Below are 18554 nucleotides of genomic sequence, written 5' to 3' on the forward strand. Positions count from 1 at the left end.
CATTAGATCCATTATATTTCTGTCCTTTATGGTACCCATCTTTGCATGAAATGTTCCCTTGGTATCTCTGATTTTCTTGACGAGATTTCTAGTCTTTCCCATTCTATTGTTTTCCTCTATTTCTTTTTTTTTTTTCCCTCTATTTCTTTGCATTGTTTCCTTCAGTTCAGTTCAGTTGCTCAGTCGTGTCTGACTCTTACAACCCCATGGACTGTAGCATGCCAGGCCTTCCAGTACATCACCAACTCCCGGAGTTTACTCAAACTCATGTCCATTGAGTCAGTGATGCCATCCAATCATCTGATCCTCTGTCATCCCCTTCTCCTTCTGCCTTCAATCTTTTCCGGCATCAGGGTCTTTTCAATTGAGTCAACTCTTCGCATGAGGTGGCCAAAGTATTGGAGTTTCAGCTTTAACATCAGTCCTTCCAATGAATATTCAAGACTGATTTCCTTTAGGATGGACTGGTTCGATTTCCTTGCTGTCCAAGGGACTCTCAAGAGTCTTCAACAACACCACAGTTCAAAGCGTCAATTCTTCGGTGCTCAGCTTTCTTTATAGTCCAACTCTCACATCCATACATGACTACTGGAAAAACCACAGCTTTGACTAGACGGACCTTTGTTGGCATTGTTCACTTAGGAAGGATTTTGTAAATCTCTGCTTCATATTCTTTGGAACTCTGCATTCAGATGGGTATATCTTTCCTTTTCTCCTTTGCTTTTCACTTCTCTTCTTTTCTCATCTATTTGTAAGGCCTCCTAAACCATTTTGCCTTTTTGCATTTCTTTTTCTTGGGGGTGGGGGAGAAATGCAAAAAGGAATATTACTCAGCCACAAAAACACCACATTTGAGTTAGTTCTAATGAGATGGATAAACCTAGAGCCTATTATACAGAGTGAAGTAAGATATAAAGAGAAAGACAAATATCATATATTAACACACATATATATGAAATCTAGGAAGATGGTACTGATGAACCTATTTTCAGGGCAGTAATGGAGACAGAGACATAGAGAACAGACAATAGGACCCAGGGCAGGCGAAAGAGAAGGCGGGTAGGGTGAATGGACAGAGTAGCATAGAAACACATACATTATAATATGCAAAGTAGATAGCCAATGGGAATTTGCTGTATAATGCCAGGAGCTCAAACAGGTACTCTGGACAACTTAGAGGTGTGGCAGGTGCAGGGAGGTTCAAGAGGGAGGGGACATGTGCATACCAAGGGCGGATTTATGTTGATGTATGGCAGAAACCAAGACAATACTCTAAAGCAATTATCTATCAATTAGAAAAAAAAAAAGAAACTGGAATGGTTAGTCATTCCATTCTCCAGGGGATCTTCCTGACCCAGGGATAAAACCCACATCTGCAGATTCTTTACCATCTGAGCCACCAGAGAAGCCCTGTGTAAAGAAAGCTACCAAAGTAAAATTAAATGAATTGTCCTAATTTTTCCTTACTCCTTATGGTTTTACAAAAAATACAAAGGAATAGTTAGGAATTATTTCAACAAATTTCTTCATTTCTGCTTATTATCAGAACCAGGAAGACCTCTAGAATTTTTGCTTAATATCTTAGTATTTAGGAAAAGAACAGGATTTCAGAGAGAGAATCAAACCCAATGCCAATGAAATTATAGTATCAATTAATACTTAACACTGAGTTTAACACATCATACTTGATTGTACAAGAGTGAAAGCTTTCTTTCACCCAAGGATCAGGAACAAAATAAGAATGTTAGCTCTTGCAATTTCTATGAAACATTTTAATGGTGGTTTTAGCCATGGCAATTAGGCAAGAAAAATAAATAAAAGGCATCTTTATTGAAAAGAAAGAAGTGAAAATATTTGTTTGTATATTACATGACCTTATGTAGAAAATCCAAAGGAATCTACAATAAGAACAAAAATCAGAACTAATTTATGAGTTCAGTAACACTGCAGGATAGATTAATACCCCCAAATCCATTATATTCCTGCTGCTAAGACACTTCAGTCGTGTCTGACTCTGTGTGACCCCATAGACAGCAGCCCACCAGGCTCCCCCATCCCTGGGATTCTCCAGGCAAGAACACTGGACTGGCCATTTCCTTTTCCAGTGCATGAAAGTGAAAAGTGAAAGTGAAGTCACTTAGTCATGTCTGACTCTTAGCGACCCCATCAACTGCAGTCTACCAGGCTCCTCCACCCGTGGGATTTTCTAGGCAAGAGTACTAGAGTGGGGTGCCATTGCCTTCTCTGATATTCCTAAACACTAGCAATGAAAAATCCATACATAAAATTAAGAAAACAATTTCATTTATAATAACATTAAAAGAATAAAATACTTAGGAATAAATTTAATTTAAAAAGAGTAAGACAAATTCATTGAAAATTTAAAATGCTGTGAACAAAATTGAAGATGTAAAGGAATGGATAAACAATATGTTCATGGACTAAGAGACATAATACTAATAAAATGACAATAATTCCCAGATACTGTATGCAATGTCTGTTGCAATTGTTTAGTCGTTAAGTCCAACTATCTGTGACCCCATGGACTGTAGCCCACCAGGCTCCTCCATTCATGGGATTTCCCAGTAAAGAATTCTAGAGTGGGTTGCCATTTGTCTCTCCAAGGGATCTTCCCAAGCCGTGGACTGAACCCACATCCCCTGCATTGGCAGGTGGATTCTGGGTGGATTCTTTACCTCTCATCCACTGGGGATGCCCATGCCAATACAGTGCTATTTACAACAGCCAAAGGTGGAAATGACCCAAGAGACCATCAAGAGAAGGATGAATAAACAAAACGTAGTACATACATATAATGAAAAATAATTTGGCCATAAAAACGAATGAAGTTCTAACACATGCTACAACACAGATGAACCTTCACCGTACTACTCCTAGTGAAAGCCAGACACAAAAAACTACTGTATGATTCCCTTTTTAAAAATTCTTATTGGAGTATAGTTGATTTACAATGTTGTGTTGGTTTCAGGTGTACATGTATGATTCTATTATAAGAACAGTCCAGAAAAGACAAAGCCATAATGACAGAAAGTAGATTAATGATTGTTAGGGGCAGAGGTAAGGGCAAAATGGGAGTGACTGATAATGGGTACAGGGTTTCCTTACAAGGTGATAAAAATGTTATGGAATTTGAAAGTGGTGGTGATGGCACAATGCTGTGAATAAACTAAAACCACTGAATTGTATACTTTATAAGGGTGGATTTCGTGGTATGTAAACGTCTCAACATAAGAAAAAATTTTAAGGTGAAAAAGCTGATAAGAATTGAGATATACATTCAAGTTGAAACAATGAGTTAATATACTTTATGGTAACAAGCATTATGCTAACAAAGGATCAAAAAATTTATTAACACACCATGCTAGTGACAGTATGGGGTAAAAACATTAATAATTTTTGTTGAATCATAATGCTAGAAAGTATAATTTGGCAATAATGATCAAATCTAAAAATTGACACACCCTTTGAGAATCTATGTATACAAATATATTCAGATTATATAATTGTATATATACACAAAACATCTATACAAAAATTATCAGTGGGGCATTGGTTTCTGTATGGGAAAAGTTTGAAAACACATATATCCTTATTTATGCACAAAATATTTATGAAAGGATATATATATACATGTTCTTTTAATATATATCCTATACACTGCTGGATCATGGAAAAAGCAAGAGAGTTCCAGAAAAACATCTATTTCTGCTTTATTGACTATGCCAAAGCCTTTGACTGTGTGGATCACAGTAAACTCTGGAAAATTCTGAAAGAGATGGGAATACCAGACGACCTGACCCGTCTCTTGAGAAATCTGTATGCAGGTCAGGAAGCAACAGTTAGAACTGGACTTGGAACAACAGACTGGTTCCAGACAGAAAAAGGAGTACGTCAAGGCTATATATTGTCACCCTGCTTATTTAACTTGTATGCAGAGTACATCATGAGAAACGCTGGGCTGGAAGAAGCACAAACTGGAATCAAGATTGCTGGGAGAAATATCAATAACCTCAGATATGCAGATGACACCACCCTTATGGCGGAAAGTGAAGAGGAACTCAAAAGCCTCTTGATGAAAGTGAAAGAGGAGAGTAAAAAAGTTGGCTCAAAGCTCAACATTCAGAAAACAAAGATCATGGCATCCGGTCCCATCACTTCATGGGAAATAGATGGGGAAAACAGTGGAAACAGTGTCAGACTTTATTTTTGGGGGCTCCAAAATCACTGCAGATGGTGACTGCAGCCATGAAATTAAAAGCCGCTTACTTCTTGGAAAAAAAGTTATGACCAACCTATATAACATATTCAAAAGCAGAGACATTACTTTGCCGACTAAGGTCCATCTAGTCAAGGCTATGGTTTTTCCAGTAGTCATGTATGGATGTGAGAGTTGGACTGTGAAGAAGGCTGAGGGCCAAAGAATTGATGCTTTTGAACTGTGGTGTTGGAGAAGACTCTTCAGAGTCCCTTGGACTGCAAGGAGATCCAACCAGTCCATTCTGAAGGAGATCAGCCCTGGGATTTCTTTGGAAGGAATGATGCTAAAGCTGAAACTCCAGTACTATGGCCACCTCATGTGAACAGTTGAGTCATTGGAAAAGACTTTGATGCTGGGAGGAATTGGGGGCAGGAGGAGAAGGGGACGGCAGAGGATGAGATGGCTGGATGGCAGCACTGACCCGATGGACGTGAATCTGAGTGAACTCCGGCAGTTGGTGATGGACAGGGAGGCCTGGCGTCCTGCGATTCATGGGGTCGCAAAGAGTCGGACACAACTGAGCAACTGAACTGAACTGACACACACACACACACACACACTAACATTTTATGCCTTAGGCACGAGGAACTAGAAGACTAGGAGTAGGGGTGAAAGATTCTCGTTCATTGGATATACTGTGGTATATATTGAATTTTATACAATGTATATGCATTACCTGTTCAATTAACTATTTAATTTTAGGAAGCATTTTGACAGCAGATGGTGGTGGGGGGGGGGGCGGATGTTGCAATAGCTGCAAGTTTTCTTAATTTTATTCATCAACTCATAGCTAGTATTTAATGATCAGAACTCAACAAAGGAATAACAAGTAAGTTTAAAAGCCATTCTGGAACATATTTTAAATTTCAGAATTAAACTAATTAGCTACAAAGAATATTACTAAACATTTTACAGTGTTTTTCAAATATGATAAAAACAAAATCTTAAGAAAATGGAATTTATCTTATTGCCTTATGTAGAGAAAAGGGTTACTATATCAGGCCCAAGGCTGCTATGGCTAGAAGAGTCTTAGTTGGCATTTGAGAAATTGATTTTGGGACCATTCTCACCATTCCCTACCTGAAAGGGGTGTTTACTCTTGGCAAGACTTTGCAGAGACAATGAACTTTATGCTGAACACCTGTTTTTCTTCTGGGAGCTTGGAAATTTGGCATGTACTGGATAGAGGGTGTCTATGTGAACAACCACCAATAAATAACTGTGGTGAAGCCCAAATAATCGGCTTCCCTGGGCAGAAAAACTGAACACTTATTGCTACATTTTCACTGCTAGGTGAAAACAGTGCTCTGTGGACCCCTCTTGGGAGGAAGACAGTAGAAGGAAATCTAAAGATGTATTCCTCTAGAGAAACAGCCTTATAATCTGACTATGGATCCTGACTTATTACATATAAATAAATCTTAGCCATAGGTATAAGGTGCTGAGCCTTGTGAGTCTTTCTAGAGAATTTCTCAACATGGGTAGTGAATGGGTTTAGAGACTTCCAACATATTCTGTTTAGCAGAAAAATTATTTTTTGAATAATGTGTCATAAAAACTAAGTTTGCTGTCTGTATGTTAATCCTGCTTTTAATTTGTTGACATCTCTAAAACGCATGTGTATTTATTTTCTTTGTTGATATAGTTTTCTGTTAGTTCTTACATAGTAACCTTCCAGTTCAAAGGGTTTTAAAATAAAAATATTTACTATCTCTGCCCTTAAGCAAAACATAATTTAACAAAGGAACAAGTAAGGGATAAAATGTGAAGAACAAAAGTACAAACAAAATTCTTCTTAAGTATTCAATATCAGTGTGAAAGGTGACACTGACTGAAGAGTACTTTTGGTTTGTATTATTATTCAAAGTTTTAAAAAATCTCCCCAAATTTGCTATACCCATATAAATATACACAAAATATAAAGCCAAATAAAATGTTTTAAAGTACAGATGAAAATCGACTACAGTTTAAAAATGAGAGAAAAAAGACTTTTACAATCTATTAAATTATGCACCATTTGATTTTTTTTTAATGCACAGGTATGCTGCTGCTAAGTTGCGTCAGTCGTGTTCGACTCTGTGGGACCCCATAGAGGGCAGCCAACCAGGCTCCGCTGTCCCTGGGATTCTCCAGGCAAGAACACTGAAGTGGGTTGCCATTTCCTTCTCCAATGCATCAAAGTGAAAAGTGAAAGTGAAGTCACTCAGTCGGTCCAACTCTTCGCGACCCCATGGACTGCAGCCTACCAGGCTCCTCTGTCCATGGGATTTCCCAGGCAAGAGTACTGGAGTGGGTGGGGTGCCATTGCCTTCTCCAGCACAGGTATAACTTCTATTTAAATATCTCCAAAGATACTTTGAAGTGAAATGAAGTGAAGTCACTCAGTCGTGTCCGACTCTTTAAGACCCCATGGACTGTAGCCTACCAGGCTCCTCTGTCCTTGGGACTTTCCAGGCAATAGCACTGGAATGGATTGCCATTTCCTTCTACAGGGAATCTTCCCAACCCAGGGATCGAACTCGGGTCTCCCGCATTCTAGGCAGACACTTTACCATCTGAGCCATTTAGGTGGAGTGAAAAATGTTAAGATTCTGCTGTTCTGGCTATTTATCTTTAGGAGAAAGAAGACTTTTTAACAAAAGGAGTTTAGAGAGAAGGAGTAATCAATTTAAAGTTACAAAGTGAACACATTCACTAAAAACACAGTCACTCAATTAGACTTTAAAAATGACTCTCTAGTTATATGGCATTGTGTAAATGACCACCGGTGAGAGAGAGCCCATAGTGAAAGATATTCAATTTAAAAATAAAATTTATTTCAACATTTCTGCTTTGTAAGAGCATGGGAAAACAAAAACTAAAAAGGACAGTATGTTTCATTTGCTTTAGCAATTACAGCTTAGTGACAGAATATCATAAGTACAATGTATTAGAGAAAATAATGCTGTGATTTTGATATCTGTATGAAAACCTGAACAGGAAAAACAGAATTATATATGGTGATGAATGGAACTTACATAAGTTGTTGTTTCCAAGCTGTCTGTGTTGACCAGTACTGGAGGAGGATTTGCCTTAAAGAAAGAATTGTAAACATGTTAGGCTTAACAGGAAAATTGGTACATTACATATTCATGTTCACAAATATTAGAAGCATATGAAAGATTTGCTATTTCTTAAATTATAATTTTTATATGAAGTTTTCATATGTTAAACAATGTATCCAGTTTCTAGCACCAATGGAAAGAATTAGAAATATAGGCAGCTATTACATCTTCTTTTGAGAAATGAATGATTATTTCTGCTACAACAGAGGTAATTTTGTTAAGATTTGCGAAGTTCACCAGTCTTCTCAAAAAATTCACAAATATTCTCTAATATCACTAAAAACTCATCCCAAATTTCTTGGAAATCACTTCTTTTCTAGTCTCAAGGATCCCCTGAAGATTCCAACATTTCATCACCCAGAAAAATAATCCTGTCTCATACTGAACTGTGTTTAAACATTGGCGGAAAGGAGCCATAAAAAGAAATCCATCATGAACTTTAATTAGAAACACATTCAATGTAAAAGCCCTCAACTGTTACCAACTGCAATTACTGCTTTTCATCTGTTATCCTAGACCACTCACAGAACAACTAAGGGTCAACCACTCCCCACCCCACCAAAAGCACAAGCAGATTAACATAGATCTAATTAAGTTTAAGATGAAAAAAGCTTGGTTTTCTGCTTAAGCTGGAAAGTGTTTGTTATGAAGGTGCAACAAAATTTTAAAAATAAAATGCAATTATTACCAAATGAAAACCAGACCGAACATACTAGAAAACTGACGTGACTCCTCTTAAAATTCTTTCTTTTGTATATTTAAAAATATATAATTACCAAGTCAAATGACATTTTCAGAGAATCAAAGAGATGACTATCCTTTAAATAAATTTTAAGAGATATGCTTGCATAAATAATTGCACTGTATCCATCTAAGCTACATGAAGCAGCAAGTTAAAAATGAGTGGGGACAAGGATTATAGTAAAGCACAGGGAATTATATTCAGTATATTAAAATAACCTATAATGGAAAATAATCTAAAGAAGATATATATACACATAACAAGGTCACTTTGCTGTACATCTGAAACAATAAAAAATCTTGAAAAAAACAAAACTAGTAGGGAATACTGTATTAAATACAAACATAATACTACCTACTTTATGTGCAGCCCTACCTTTAACGTAATAGTCTATTTTCCAATGATTCAGTGAGAATCAAACCTAATACTATTTGTGAAACTGCTAAAAATACTATTTGTGAGAGATATTTGAGATTTTATGAACATTAGGAATTATTCATTTCTCAATGACTACTGGGGTCTCAAACTGATATTTTTAAATTAAAAAATTAATGGTACAACTTCAGCTTACTTTGCTTAAGCAGTTACAGAGGAAGGCAAGAAAGAACAAGGCTAATATTTAAACTTATAAAAGAAGCTATAATCTTTAAAAATTATGGCAAGAAAATCATCTGGCTTCCTCTGCTTATTACCAAAAATATAGTGGAAAAAGTTTGCTTTTACAAAAATCTAACTTATACCAAAATTATCACAACCCTAGCTGCTCATGATCACCAACTCATCATCACTGTATATGTTACCTTTTGATTCTAGTTACATAAAAATCTGGTATTAAAATACATAAAAATTATATAAAGTATTAAATTTCCTTCAAGATAGAATAATGACAATGAGAGATTAGGAGAAGGAGAGGTTATGGATCATGTAAGTGCATGAACTGAGGACTGCTGTAGTTGGGTGATAAGTATACATGGGAGTTCACTGTACTACTCCCTTTCTATTTGAACAGTTTTGAATTTTTTCATAAACTACAGCAAAATAATTATATTGAATCAAGTACTCAGCTTGTAAGAGGTTAATAATGAAGGCAGCTGTAAAATACTATGGGTTAAAGCTGTTATTAAGATATCAGCATTCACATCATAAAATTAATTTCAATTTTAAAGTTCAGTTCTGAAAAAAGAATACAGACTAGTAAAAATAATCTATAATTCTGGCTTAATGAATATGATTAGATAATTAATAATATGTACAATCAGTTTATTTGTAGATGTATCCTAGAAAGAATCTGAGTGAATGACCTCACCTGAAGGGAAAGCATAGACTTGAAACTGAACAGAAACTCAAATTGAGGATTAATAAGAATTTCATTCAAAACTAATGTCAGATTAAGCAATTTGAAAAGACCTATCACAAAATGTAGTCTAAAATAAGAGCCTATGTACATTCAGCTCAAGAAGCATGATCTGATGGCCTCAAGTTCAGCCACCAAAATAATGTTAAAAATATTTAAGACTGTGTTAGCAGAAGAGAATTAAAACATTTACCTTAAGATACATTATACTTTCACTTACTAATTTGAGGATTTCTAAATTCTTATATTATAGAATACAGAAATGGTATCTGACAAAGTAGTAATCCATCCCTCTCAAACTTGGAGGTGGTGGGAATGAGGTAGCCCAATGGGCTTGGAGGGTACAACTCAGAAAAACAGACCTTAACACCAAAGCCAGAACAAGTACTTTGGATAGAAGAGATACAGAAAAATTTGGCCACGGAATCTGCTACTTTCAGATAGCTGAAATAAAGAGCACTAAAACAAAAAATACAGTAGCAAATTTGGCTAGTTTAAGACCTTGGTATCTATAACTAGGATGAGAGATAGCAGAACAGATAACATGGAATTACCAGCTTTACTTAGGGAGGAAACCAAATAACAGCAACAAGACTTGAGGATAATCTATGTGAAAGTTACTTGTTAAGTTAGTCAAATAAGGTTATTTAAATAACCTGAAATGACACATCAAAAAGCATGATTCTAATGGCTGAGTAATACTTCACTGTGTATATGTACCACAGCTTTCTTATCCATTCATCTGCTGATGGACATCTAGGTTGTTCAGCCATTAAAAAGAATACATGTGAATCCGTTCTAATGAGGTGGATGAAACTGGAGCTGATTATACAGAGTGAAGTAAGCCAGAAAGAAAAACACCAATACAGTATACTAACACATATATATGGAATTTAGAAAGATGGTAACGATAACCCTGTATGCGAGACAGCAAAAGAGACACAGATGTATAGAACAGTCTTTTGGACTCTGTGGGAGAGGGAGAGGGTGGGATGATTTGGGAGAATGGCACTGAAACATGTATAATATCATATAAGAAACAAATCTCCAGTCTCGGTTCAATGCAGGAAACAGGATGCTTGGGGCTGGTGCACTGGGATGACCCAGAGAGATGGTAATGGGGAGAGTGGTGGGAGGGGGGTTCAGGATTGGGAACACGTGTACACCCATGGCGGATTCATGTTGATGTATGGCAAAACCAATACAGTATTGTAAAGTAAAATTTAAAAAAAAAAAAAAAAAGGCATGATTCTAGATCTCTCTCTATCTCACTCTACCATTTAATGACTTTGAATATACAGGTAAATCACAAGTACTAATTATTGAAACTTATTTCTTCCATCTATAAAGAGACATGCCTTTAATCAAAAGGACTGTGTGACAATTCAGTAAGGTAATATTAAAAACAAAACAAAAAACTGTGTTGTAAACCACAGAAACCTATTGCTAATCCATTATACTTACTAATAGTATATTCCACTATATATGTCTGAACAATAATATATGTCTCAGACAATAATGAAATCCTATGATTCACTCAGAAATGGGGGGGAGGGTGATAGGAAAGGGGCAGGATATACCAGAAACAAACTAACCAACCCCTAAAGAATATGACCCACGAATTAATAATAAGGCTTAAGAAACACAGTTTTGATCATCCAACTTTTAGAATGTTATTTCATTAACAAAGGGCCTCATAAGTCTGCTGCTGTTAACATACTGCAGCATCCTAATCCAATTTCAGAGAACAATATTACATCTTAAAAATTTTGTGTTAAAATAATTCTAAGATTCAGTTATTCAAAAACAGGCCAAAATTAGTTTAGAAAATGCTTTTATGCTATATACTGTAGTTCTCCTTTTTAGCATTTATTGGAGTTTCATTATATTATTGGTTTAATGTCTCTCTCTTTCTCCCCTACTAAATTATAAACAAGTATTTCTCCAATAAAAAACTCATAAACCCCAGAGAGTAGTACATCTTGGATTCTAATTTGGCACACACAGCATTGAAAGTTAACGCCATCACGTTAGTGACCACTATATATATATAAGTTAAAGTGACTATAAAAACAAATAGGATGAATTCTGGAACAATGACAGATTAAAAAGTCCCACAAATTTGCTTCTCCACCTAGATGACGACTGTACTGGCAAAATGCAATTGTCAGTGTGACATAAGCATTTTGGAATTCTGTAGTCTATTGAGGGCTTGCAACTTCCAGAAGTTATTAGATGTCAAACTGTGGTTAATCCAGCAGTGTTGCAGCTACCCAATTCCCATCCTTCATAATTTGTTCCTAGAGCAGCTGGCACAAAGCCTGCACAAGCCAGGGCAGAGTAGGCAGAGAGAGGGCAAGCCAAAAAGGACCCTGTTCTTCAAATATAGGGAAATCTGTGTTCTGATTGCTACCTCTGATCACAGAGGTTTCAAAGAGGCAGTGGCCATTATTGCTGAGCCTCCCCCAAGTAATATAAATCCCCCCGCCTCTGGCTGAAGTGACTCCTAGTTTTAAAGGGCAAGTGTCTCCTCCCATAATTTCATTTGTCTCTTTCCCCTTTTGAGAATCAGACACTGAAGATTAGAATATTCAAAAACAACCACATATATGAGGGAAATCACAAAGTCATTGTGCATGCCTGGGGAAGGTGCAGGCATAGAAAAAAAATCAGAGAAGATTTTAAGGTTATCGCATAAGCTGATTTTTAGCACAAAGATAGCCTACAGCAATCAAAAACTCAAAAACAAAAATACCCAGCAAACTTTAAATCTGATTTCCAGAAAAATCATAAGATTCAAATGTTCAATTTCCAACAAAAAATATCACAAGGCATGCAAAGAAATAGGAACATATGTTCCATCCAAACGAGGGAGAGTAAAGAAAAAAGAAACTCTCTCTGAAAAAGAGCTGGTGGCATATCTATTAGACAAATGATTTAAAGCAACCACTGTAATATCCAAAGAACTAAAAGACACGGTGCACAAGGTCAAGAAAAGAATGTATGAACGAAACAGAGAAAGCAATAAAAGACAGAAATCCTAAAGAGAAACCAAAAGGAAATTCTGAAGCTGACAAGTGAAGTAATTGAAATGAAAAAGTCACTAAAGCAGATGTGAGCAGGCAGAATTAGGAAACCTGAAGATAGGATGATGTAAATTCTTAAGTCTGAGAACAGAAAGACTGAAGAAAAGTAACCAGTCTAAAGAGACTTGTGGGCCATCATTAAGCAGACCAACGAACATTGCGGGAGTCCAAGAGAGAGATCAAAGGGCAAGAGAGAATATCTGAAGAAATAATGGGTAAAACATTCCCAAATCTGATGAAAGACATGAACATAAACAATCAAAGAAGCTGAAGAAACTCAAGGCAGGATGAACTTGGAGAGATTCACACTCAGACACATTAAAATCAAACTGCTGAAAGACAAAGAGAAAATTGTGAAAGCAGTACGACAAAGTGACTCAATATACAAGAGCTCCTTTGAGGTCAGGAAACACTGGGCTGGTATATTCAAAGTACTAAAAGAAAAACAGTGTCAACCGAGAATCCAGTAACTGGCAAAATAATCTCGCAAATATGAGGGAGAAATTATGACATTCTCAAATAAACAAAGCTGAGGGAGATCATTACTTATAGACTGGCCCTGAAAAAAATGCTAAAGCGAATCCTACATGTAGAAATGAAAGGACACAAAACAGTAACTCTAGGTGTCTGAAGAAATAAAGACCTTGGTAATAAGGATAAATACAGAAAAACTCTTTGTTATCTTAATAGTGTTTTGTAACATCACTTTTTGTTATCTATATAATTTAAGAGACTAATATTTTTTAAACTATATTTTAAAGAAGTGGACATGTTAGTCACTCAGTCATGTCTGACTCTTTGTGACCCCGTGGACAATGGCCCACCAGGATCCTCTACCCATGGGGTTTTCCAGACAAGAATACTGGAGTGGGTTGCCATGCCTGATCCTGGGTCAGGAAGATCCCTGGAGAAGGGCATGGCAACCCACCCCAGTGTTCTTGCCTGGAATTTTATATTTTAAAAGTTAGTCTAAAAGTGAATTATTCATACAGAAGTGATGTCAACATCAGTAAATAACTAAAATCAATTAATAGCCCTGAAGTTAATATCATAATAACTTTGCTTTGTAATTTCACATTTATTTTCTACATAATTTAAAACATGAATGCATTTAAAAATTGTTAGTTTACGTTTTTGTACATATAATGTATAAAGTTGTAATTTTGTGACATAAACAACTGAGAGGGATGAGGATGTAACTGTTAAGAGGAGCAGAGTTTTTATATATCATTAAAGTTAAACTGATATAAATTTAAATTTGAGTGTTATAACTTCAGTATATTAAATGTAATCTCCATGGTAACCACAGAGAAATTAGCTACAGAATATACATAAAAAGAAAAATGAAAGGAATTTAAACATTTCACTACATATATAAAAATTAAAAAATCAACCAAACAAAAAATAAGACAATGCAGGAAATGCAGGAAATAAACCTATAATAAATATAGAAAATAAATAACAAAATGACAGAAGCCTCTTCTTATCAATAATTACTTTAAATGCAAATTGCTTAAACCCTCCAATCAAAAAAAGGCAGAACGGATAAATCCACATGACCCAACAATATTTTCTGCAAGAGACTTCATTGAGATTCAAAGATGCAAACAGGTTGAAAGTGAAAGGATAGAAGAAGATATTCCATGCAACTAGCAACTAAAAAGATAGGAGTCACTATATTAATATTAGATAAAATAGAAGTTAAATTTAAAAAGTTACAAGGGACAAAGGACATTACATATTAATAGAAGGTTTAATACAGTAAGAAAACAAAACAATTAACATTCAAGTACCTAATGATATACCATCAAAATCTATGAAATAGAAAGTGACAGAATTAAAGAGAGTAAACAGTTTTACAAATAATAAAGATTTCAATGCCCTGTTCAAAATAATGTGTAAAGTAGCCAGACAAAAGATAAGTACAGAAAAAAATGATTTAAATGACACAATAAACCAATGTGACCTAACAGACATGTTTGGAACACTCTGCCCAACAACAGGATACATTCTTTTCAAGTGCATTTGGATCATTCCCAGAATACACTGTGTTAGGCCACAATTATGTCTCAATAGATTTAGTAAGAAAGTTGTCATACAAAGTATGTTTTATGTCAAAAATGGATGAAGATAGTAAGCAATAATAGAAGCAAACCGGAAAATTCACCAAGTTGTGGAAATTAAATGACATACTATTAACCAATGAATCAAATAAATAATAGAGAAAATGAGGCCAATAGTTATTTTTTTAAAAGATCAACAAATTGACAAACTTTTAGTTAGATGGACTAAGGGAAAAGGAGAGAACAATAAATTATTAAAATCAGAAATGACAGTGGGAACACTATTGTTAATTCAATAGAAACAAAAAGGATTATAGAGTTATTATGAGCAAGTGTAAGCCAACAAACTGGGTAACTTACACAAAATGGTAAAACTCCTACCAATGACGAATCATGAAGAGAAAATTTTAATACTTTACTCCTTGGAAGAAAAGTTATGACCAACCTAGATATCATATTCAAAAGCAGAGATATTACTTTGCCAACAAAGGTCCGTCTAGTCAAGGCTATGGTTTTTCCAGTAGTCATGTATGGATGTGAGAGTTAGACTGTGAAGAAAGCTGAGCGCCAAAGAATTGATGCTTTTGAACTGTGGTGTTGGAGAAGACTCTTGAGAGTCCCTTGGACTGCAAGGAGATCCAACCAGTCCATTCTGAAGGAGATCAGCCCTGGGATTTCTTTGGAAGGAATGATGCTAAAGCTGAAACTCCAATACTTTGGCCACCTCATGCGAAGAGTTGACTCATTGGAAAAGACTCTGATGCTGGCAGGAGGAGAAGGGGACGGCAGAGGATGAGATGGCTGGATGGCATCACTGACTTGATGGACTTGAGTCTGAGTGAACTCCGGGAGTTGGTGATGGACAGGGAGGCCTGGTGTGCTGCGATTCATGGGGTCGCAGAGTCGGACACAACTGAGCAACTGAACTGAATTAATAAGGAATTGAATCAGTAATCAAAAATCTCCTGACAAAAGCCCTTAAAATCTAATTGTTTTCCTGGTGAAATCTACCAAACACTTGAAGAACTACCATCAATTTTTCTCAAATTCTGCCCTAAAATTGAAGAAGAAGGTATACTCCCCAACTTATACTTTAAGGCCAGCATTATCTCTATAAGAAAATTGCACACCAATATCCCTTATGTATACTGATCCAAAAATCTCAAAAAAATTGTATTCAGCATTATACTAAGAGGTTTATATACCATGAACAAGCAGGATTTATTCCTGGATTGCAAGGATGATTCAACACAGGAAAATTGATCAATGTAACATACCACATCAATAGAAAGAAGAAGAAAGAAAGAAAAAAAAAAACCAACATGATCATCTCAATCTATGCAGGAAGTATGTGACAGTATTAAATATTTTAACTAAGAATATAAGGAAACCACCACCACATATTAAAGGTCATATATGAAAAACCTACAGTAAACATCATACTTCCATGGTGAAAGACTGAAAACTTTCCCTCTAATATAAAAAACAAGTCAAGCCAGCCCACTTTCACAACTTCTATCTAACAAAGTACTGAAAATCAGTCAATTAAACAAATAAGAAGAAAAATTATTCAGCAGCTTCAGCTGCAAGCAACAAATTCTGGTAAATTCTCTTTTCAATTTTTATTCTATTATAAATATTTTCTATTTCCTTGCTATGGCTTCTTAGACATACCCATCATTTAAAAGTAGACATTTAATTTCTAAATACATGAGATTTTAAAGTGTCTGATATTAATTTCCCATTCTGATATTATTTTCTCATTTAAATGCTTTCTTTTCTATAATCACCCTCTGTGTTTTTTCAGTCTTCTAACTTTATTTAAGTTTTCGATCCCTCTTTGTAAATGTTACATTGTATTTGAAAATATGTGGGCTATTTTCAAGTATCTTTTGATACTGATCTCTAATATAATTCTACAAGGATAAGATAACTGTATGATTTCAGTATCTTTAGACCACCCATTTTTTGCACCTGGTCTTATGTCCCTGGGTATGTTCCAGTGTCTCCTCGTTTATAATCTATGGGAATTTGAACAGAATTTGTATCCTACTGTTGTGTAAAAACTGTATAAATCTTAATTATGTTGAACTGGTGAAGAGTGCTTTTCAAGACTACTATATCCTTCTACTTCTCTGTATATTCATTCTATTAATTTTTGAGAGTTTGATATTGAAACTCCAACTAAAATTCTTAATTTAACTATTAAAAAAATTGTAATATGTAGTGGAACTACATATAACCATGCTCTGTATTTTCCAAGTCTCTTGTAAATGTGTTATCATTATTTTCATAATTTTTAAAAATGGCCAAAACAAGGGGTAGTCTGACCCTCCTTTCTGTTTCCCCATAAAGCATGAAATAAATTTCCCAAATGAAAAAAAGAAAACTATCTGTTTGCAAATAATATGATCATACATGTAGAAAACTCTGAAGGAACCACACAAAAGTCTGTTACAACTAATACTTAGCAAAGTGGCAGTAAATGGTCTACATACAAAAATCAGTTGCATTCCTATATACAAACAAGCTGGCAAGAAAACAGAAACAATTCAATTTAAAACAGTATCAAAAAGAATAAAAACAGTTAGGAATGAACTTAGCCAACCCTCACATCCATACATGATGACTGGAAAAACCACAGCCTTGACTAGACGGACCTTTGTTGGCAAAGTAATGTCTCTGCTTTTCAATATGCTGTCTAGGTTGGTCATAACTTTCCTTCCAAGGAGTAAGCGTCTTTTAATTTCATGGCTGCAATCACCATCTGTAATGATTCTGGAGCCCCCCAAAATAAAGTCTGACACTGTTTCCACTGTTTCTCCATCTATTTCCCATGAAGTGATGGGACCAGATGCCATGACCTTCGTTTCCTGAATGTTGAGCTTTAAGCCAACATTTTCACTCTCCTCTTTCACTTTCATCAAGAGGCTTTTTAGTTCCTCTTCACTTTCTGCCATAAGGGTGGTGTCATTTGCATATCTGAGGTTATTGATATTTCTCCCAGCAATCTTGATTCCAGTTTGTGCTTCTTCCAGCCCAGCATTTCTCATGATGTACTCAGCATAGAAGTTAAATAAGCAGGGTGACAATATACAGCCTTGACATACTCCTTTCCCTATTTGGAACCAGTCTGTTGTTCCATGTCCAGTTCTAACTGTTGCTTCCTGACCCGCATATAGGTTTCTCAAGAGGCAGGTCAGGTGGCTGGTATTCCCATCTCTTTCAGAATTTTCCACAATTTCTTGTGATCCACACAGTCAAAGGCGTTGGCATAGTCAATAAAGCAGAAATAGATGTTTTTATGGAACTCTCTTGCTTTTCCCATGATCCAGCAGATGTTGGCAATTTGATTTCTGGTTCCTCTGCCTACTAACACATATATACAGAATCTAGAAAGATGTTATTGAAGAATTTATTTGCAGGGCAGCAGTGGAGCAACAGACATAGAAAACAGACTTATGGACAAGGGCAGAGGGGAGGAGAGCGTAAGACGTATGAAAGAGTAACATGGAAACTTACATTACTGTATGTAAAATAAATAGCCAATGGGAATTTGCTGTATGTCTCAGGAATCTCAAACAGGGGCTCTCTATCAATCTAGAGAGGTGGGATGGGGAGGAGATGGAAGAGAGGTTCAAGAGGGAGGGGATGTTTGTATACCAATGGCTGATTCATGTTGAAGCTTGACAGAAAACAACAAAATCCTGTAAAGCAATTATCCTTCAATAAATAAATACAAGCCATTCAACGTATCTCTGTACCACTCTAAATAATAAGCATGATAATTTTCATATTTTCATAAAATTTAAGTGACATGATCAATATAAAAGTACTCTGAAAGTTTAAAGTTCTAAAAATAATACGAGAATGTTTTAAAAATTTATCATCTTTCTAGCTATCTATCTGTCCTCAAACTCACTTTG

At 35.7% G+C, this 18554-nt stretch overlaps 1 protein-coding gene across 12 annotated transcripts in view; it reads right to left on the reverse strand.

Moving 5' to 3' along the window:
• The window catches only part of DLG1 (discs large MAGUK scaffold protein 1), a 267898-nt gene that overhangs the window by 110323 nt on the left and 139021 nt on the right, over window positions 1-18554 (reverse strand). For all 12 annotated transcript variants that reach the window (XM_069556571.1, XM_069556594.1, XM_069556591.1 and 9 more), the window contains one exon: window positions 7297-7350. In XM_069556571.1, coding sequence (XP_069412672.1) covers window positions 7297-7350 — 54 coding nt within the window. The remainder of the gene's footprint in view (window positions 1-7296; window positions 7351-18554) is intronic.

This window comes from Ovis canadensis, chromosome 1 (genome assembly GCF_042477335.2).
Source record: "Ovis canadensis isolate MfBH-ARS-UI-01 breed Bighorn chromosome 1, ARS-UI_OviCan_v2, whole genome shotgun sequence".
NCBI lineage: Eukaryota > Metazoa > Chordata > Mammalia > Artiodactyla > Bovidae > Ovis > Ovis canadensis.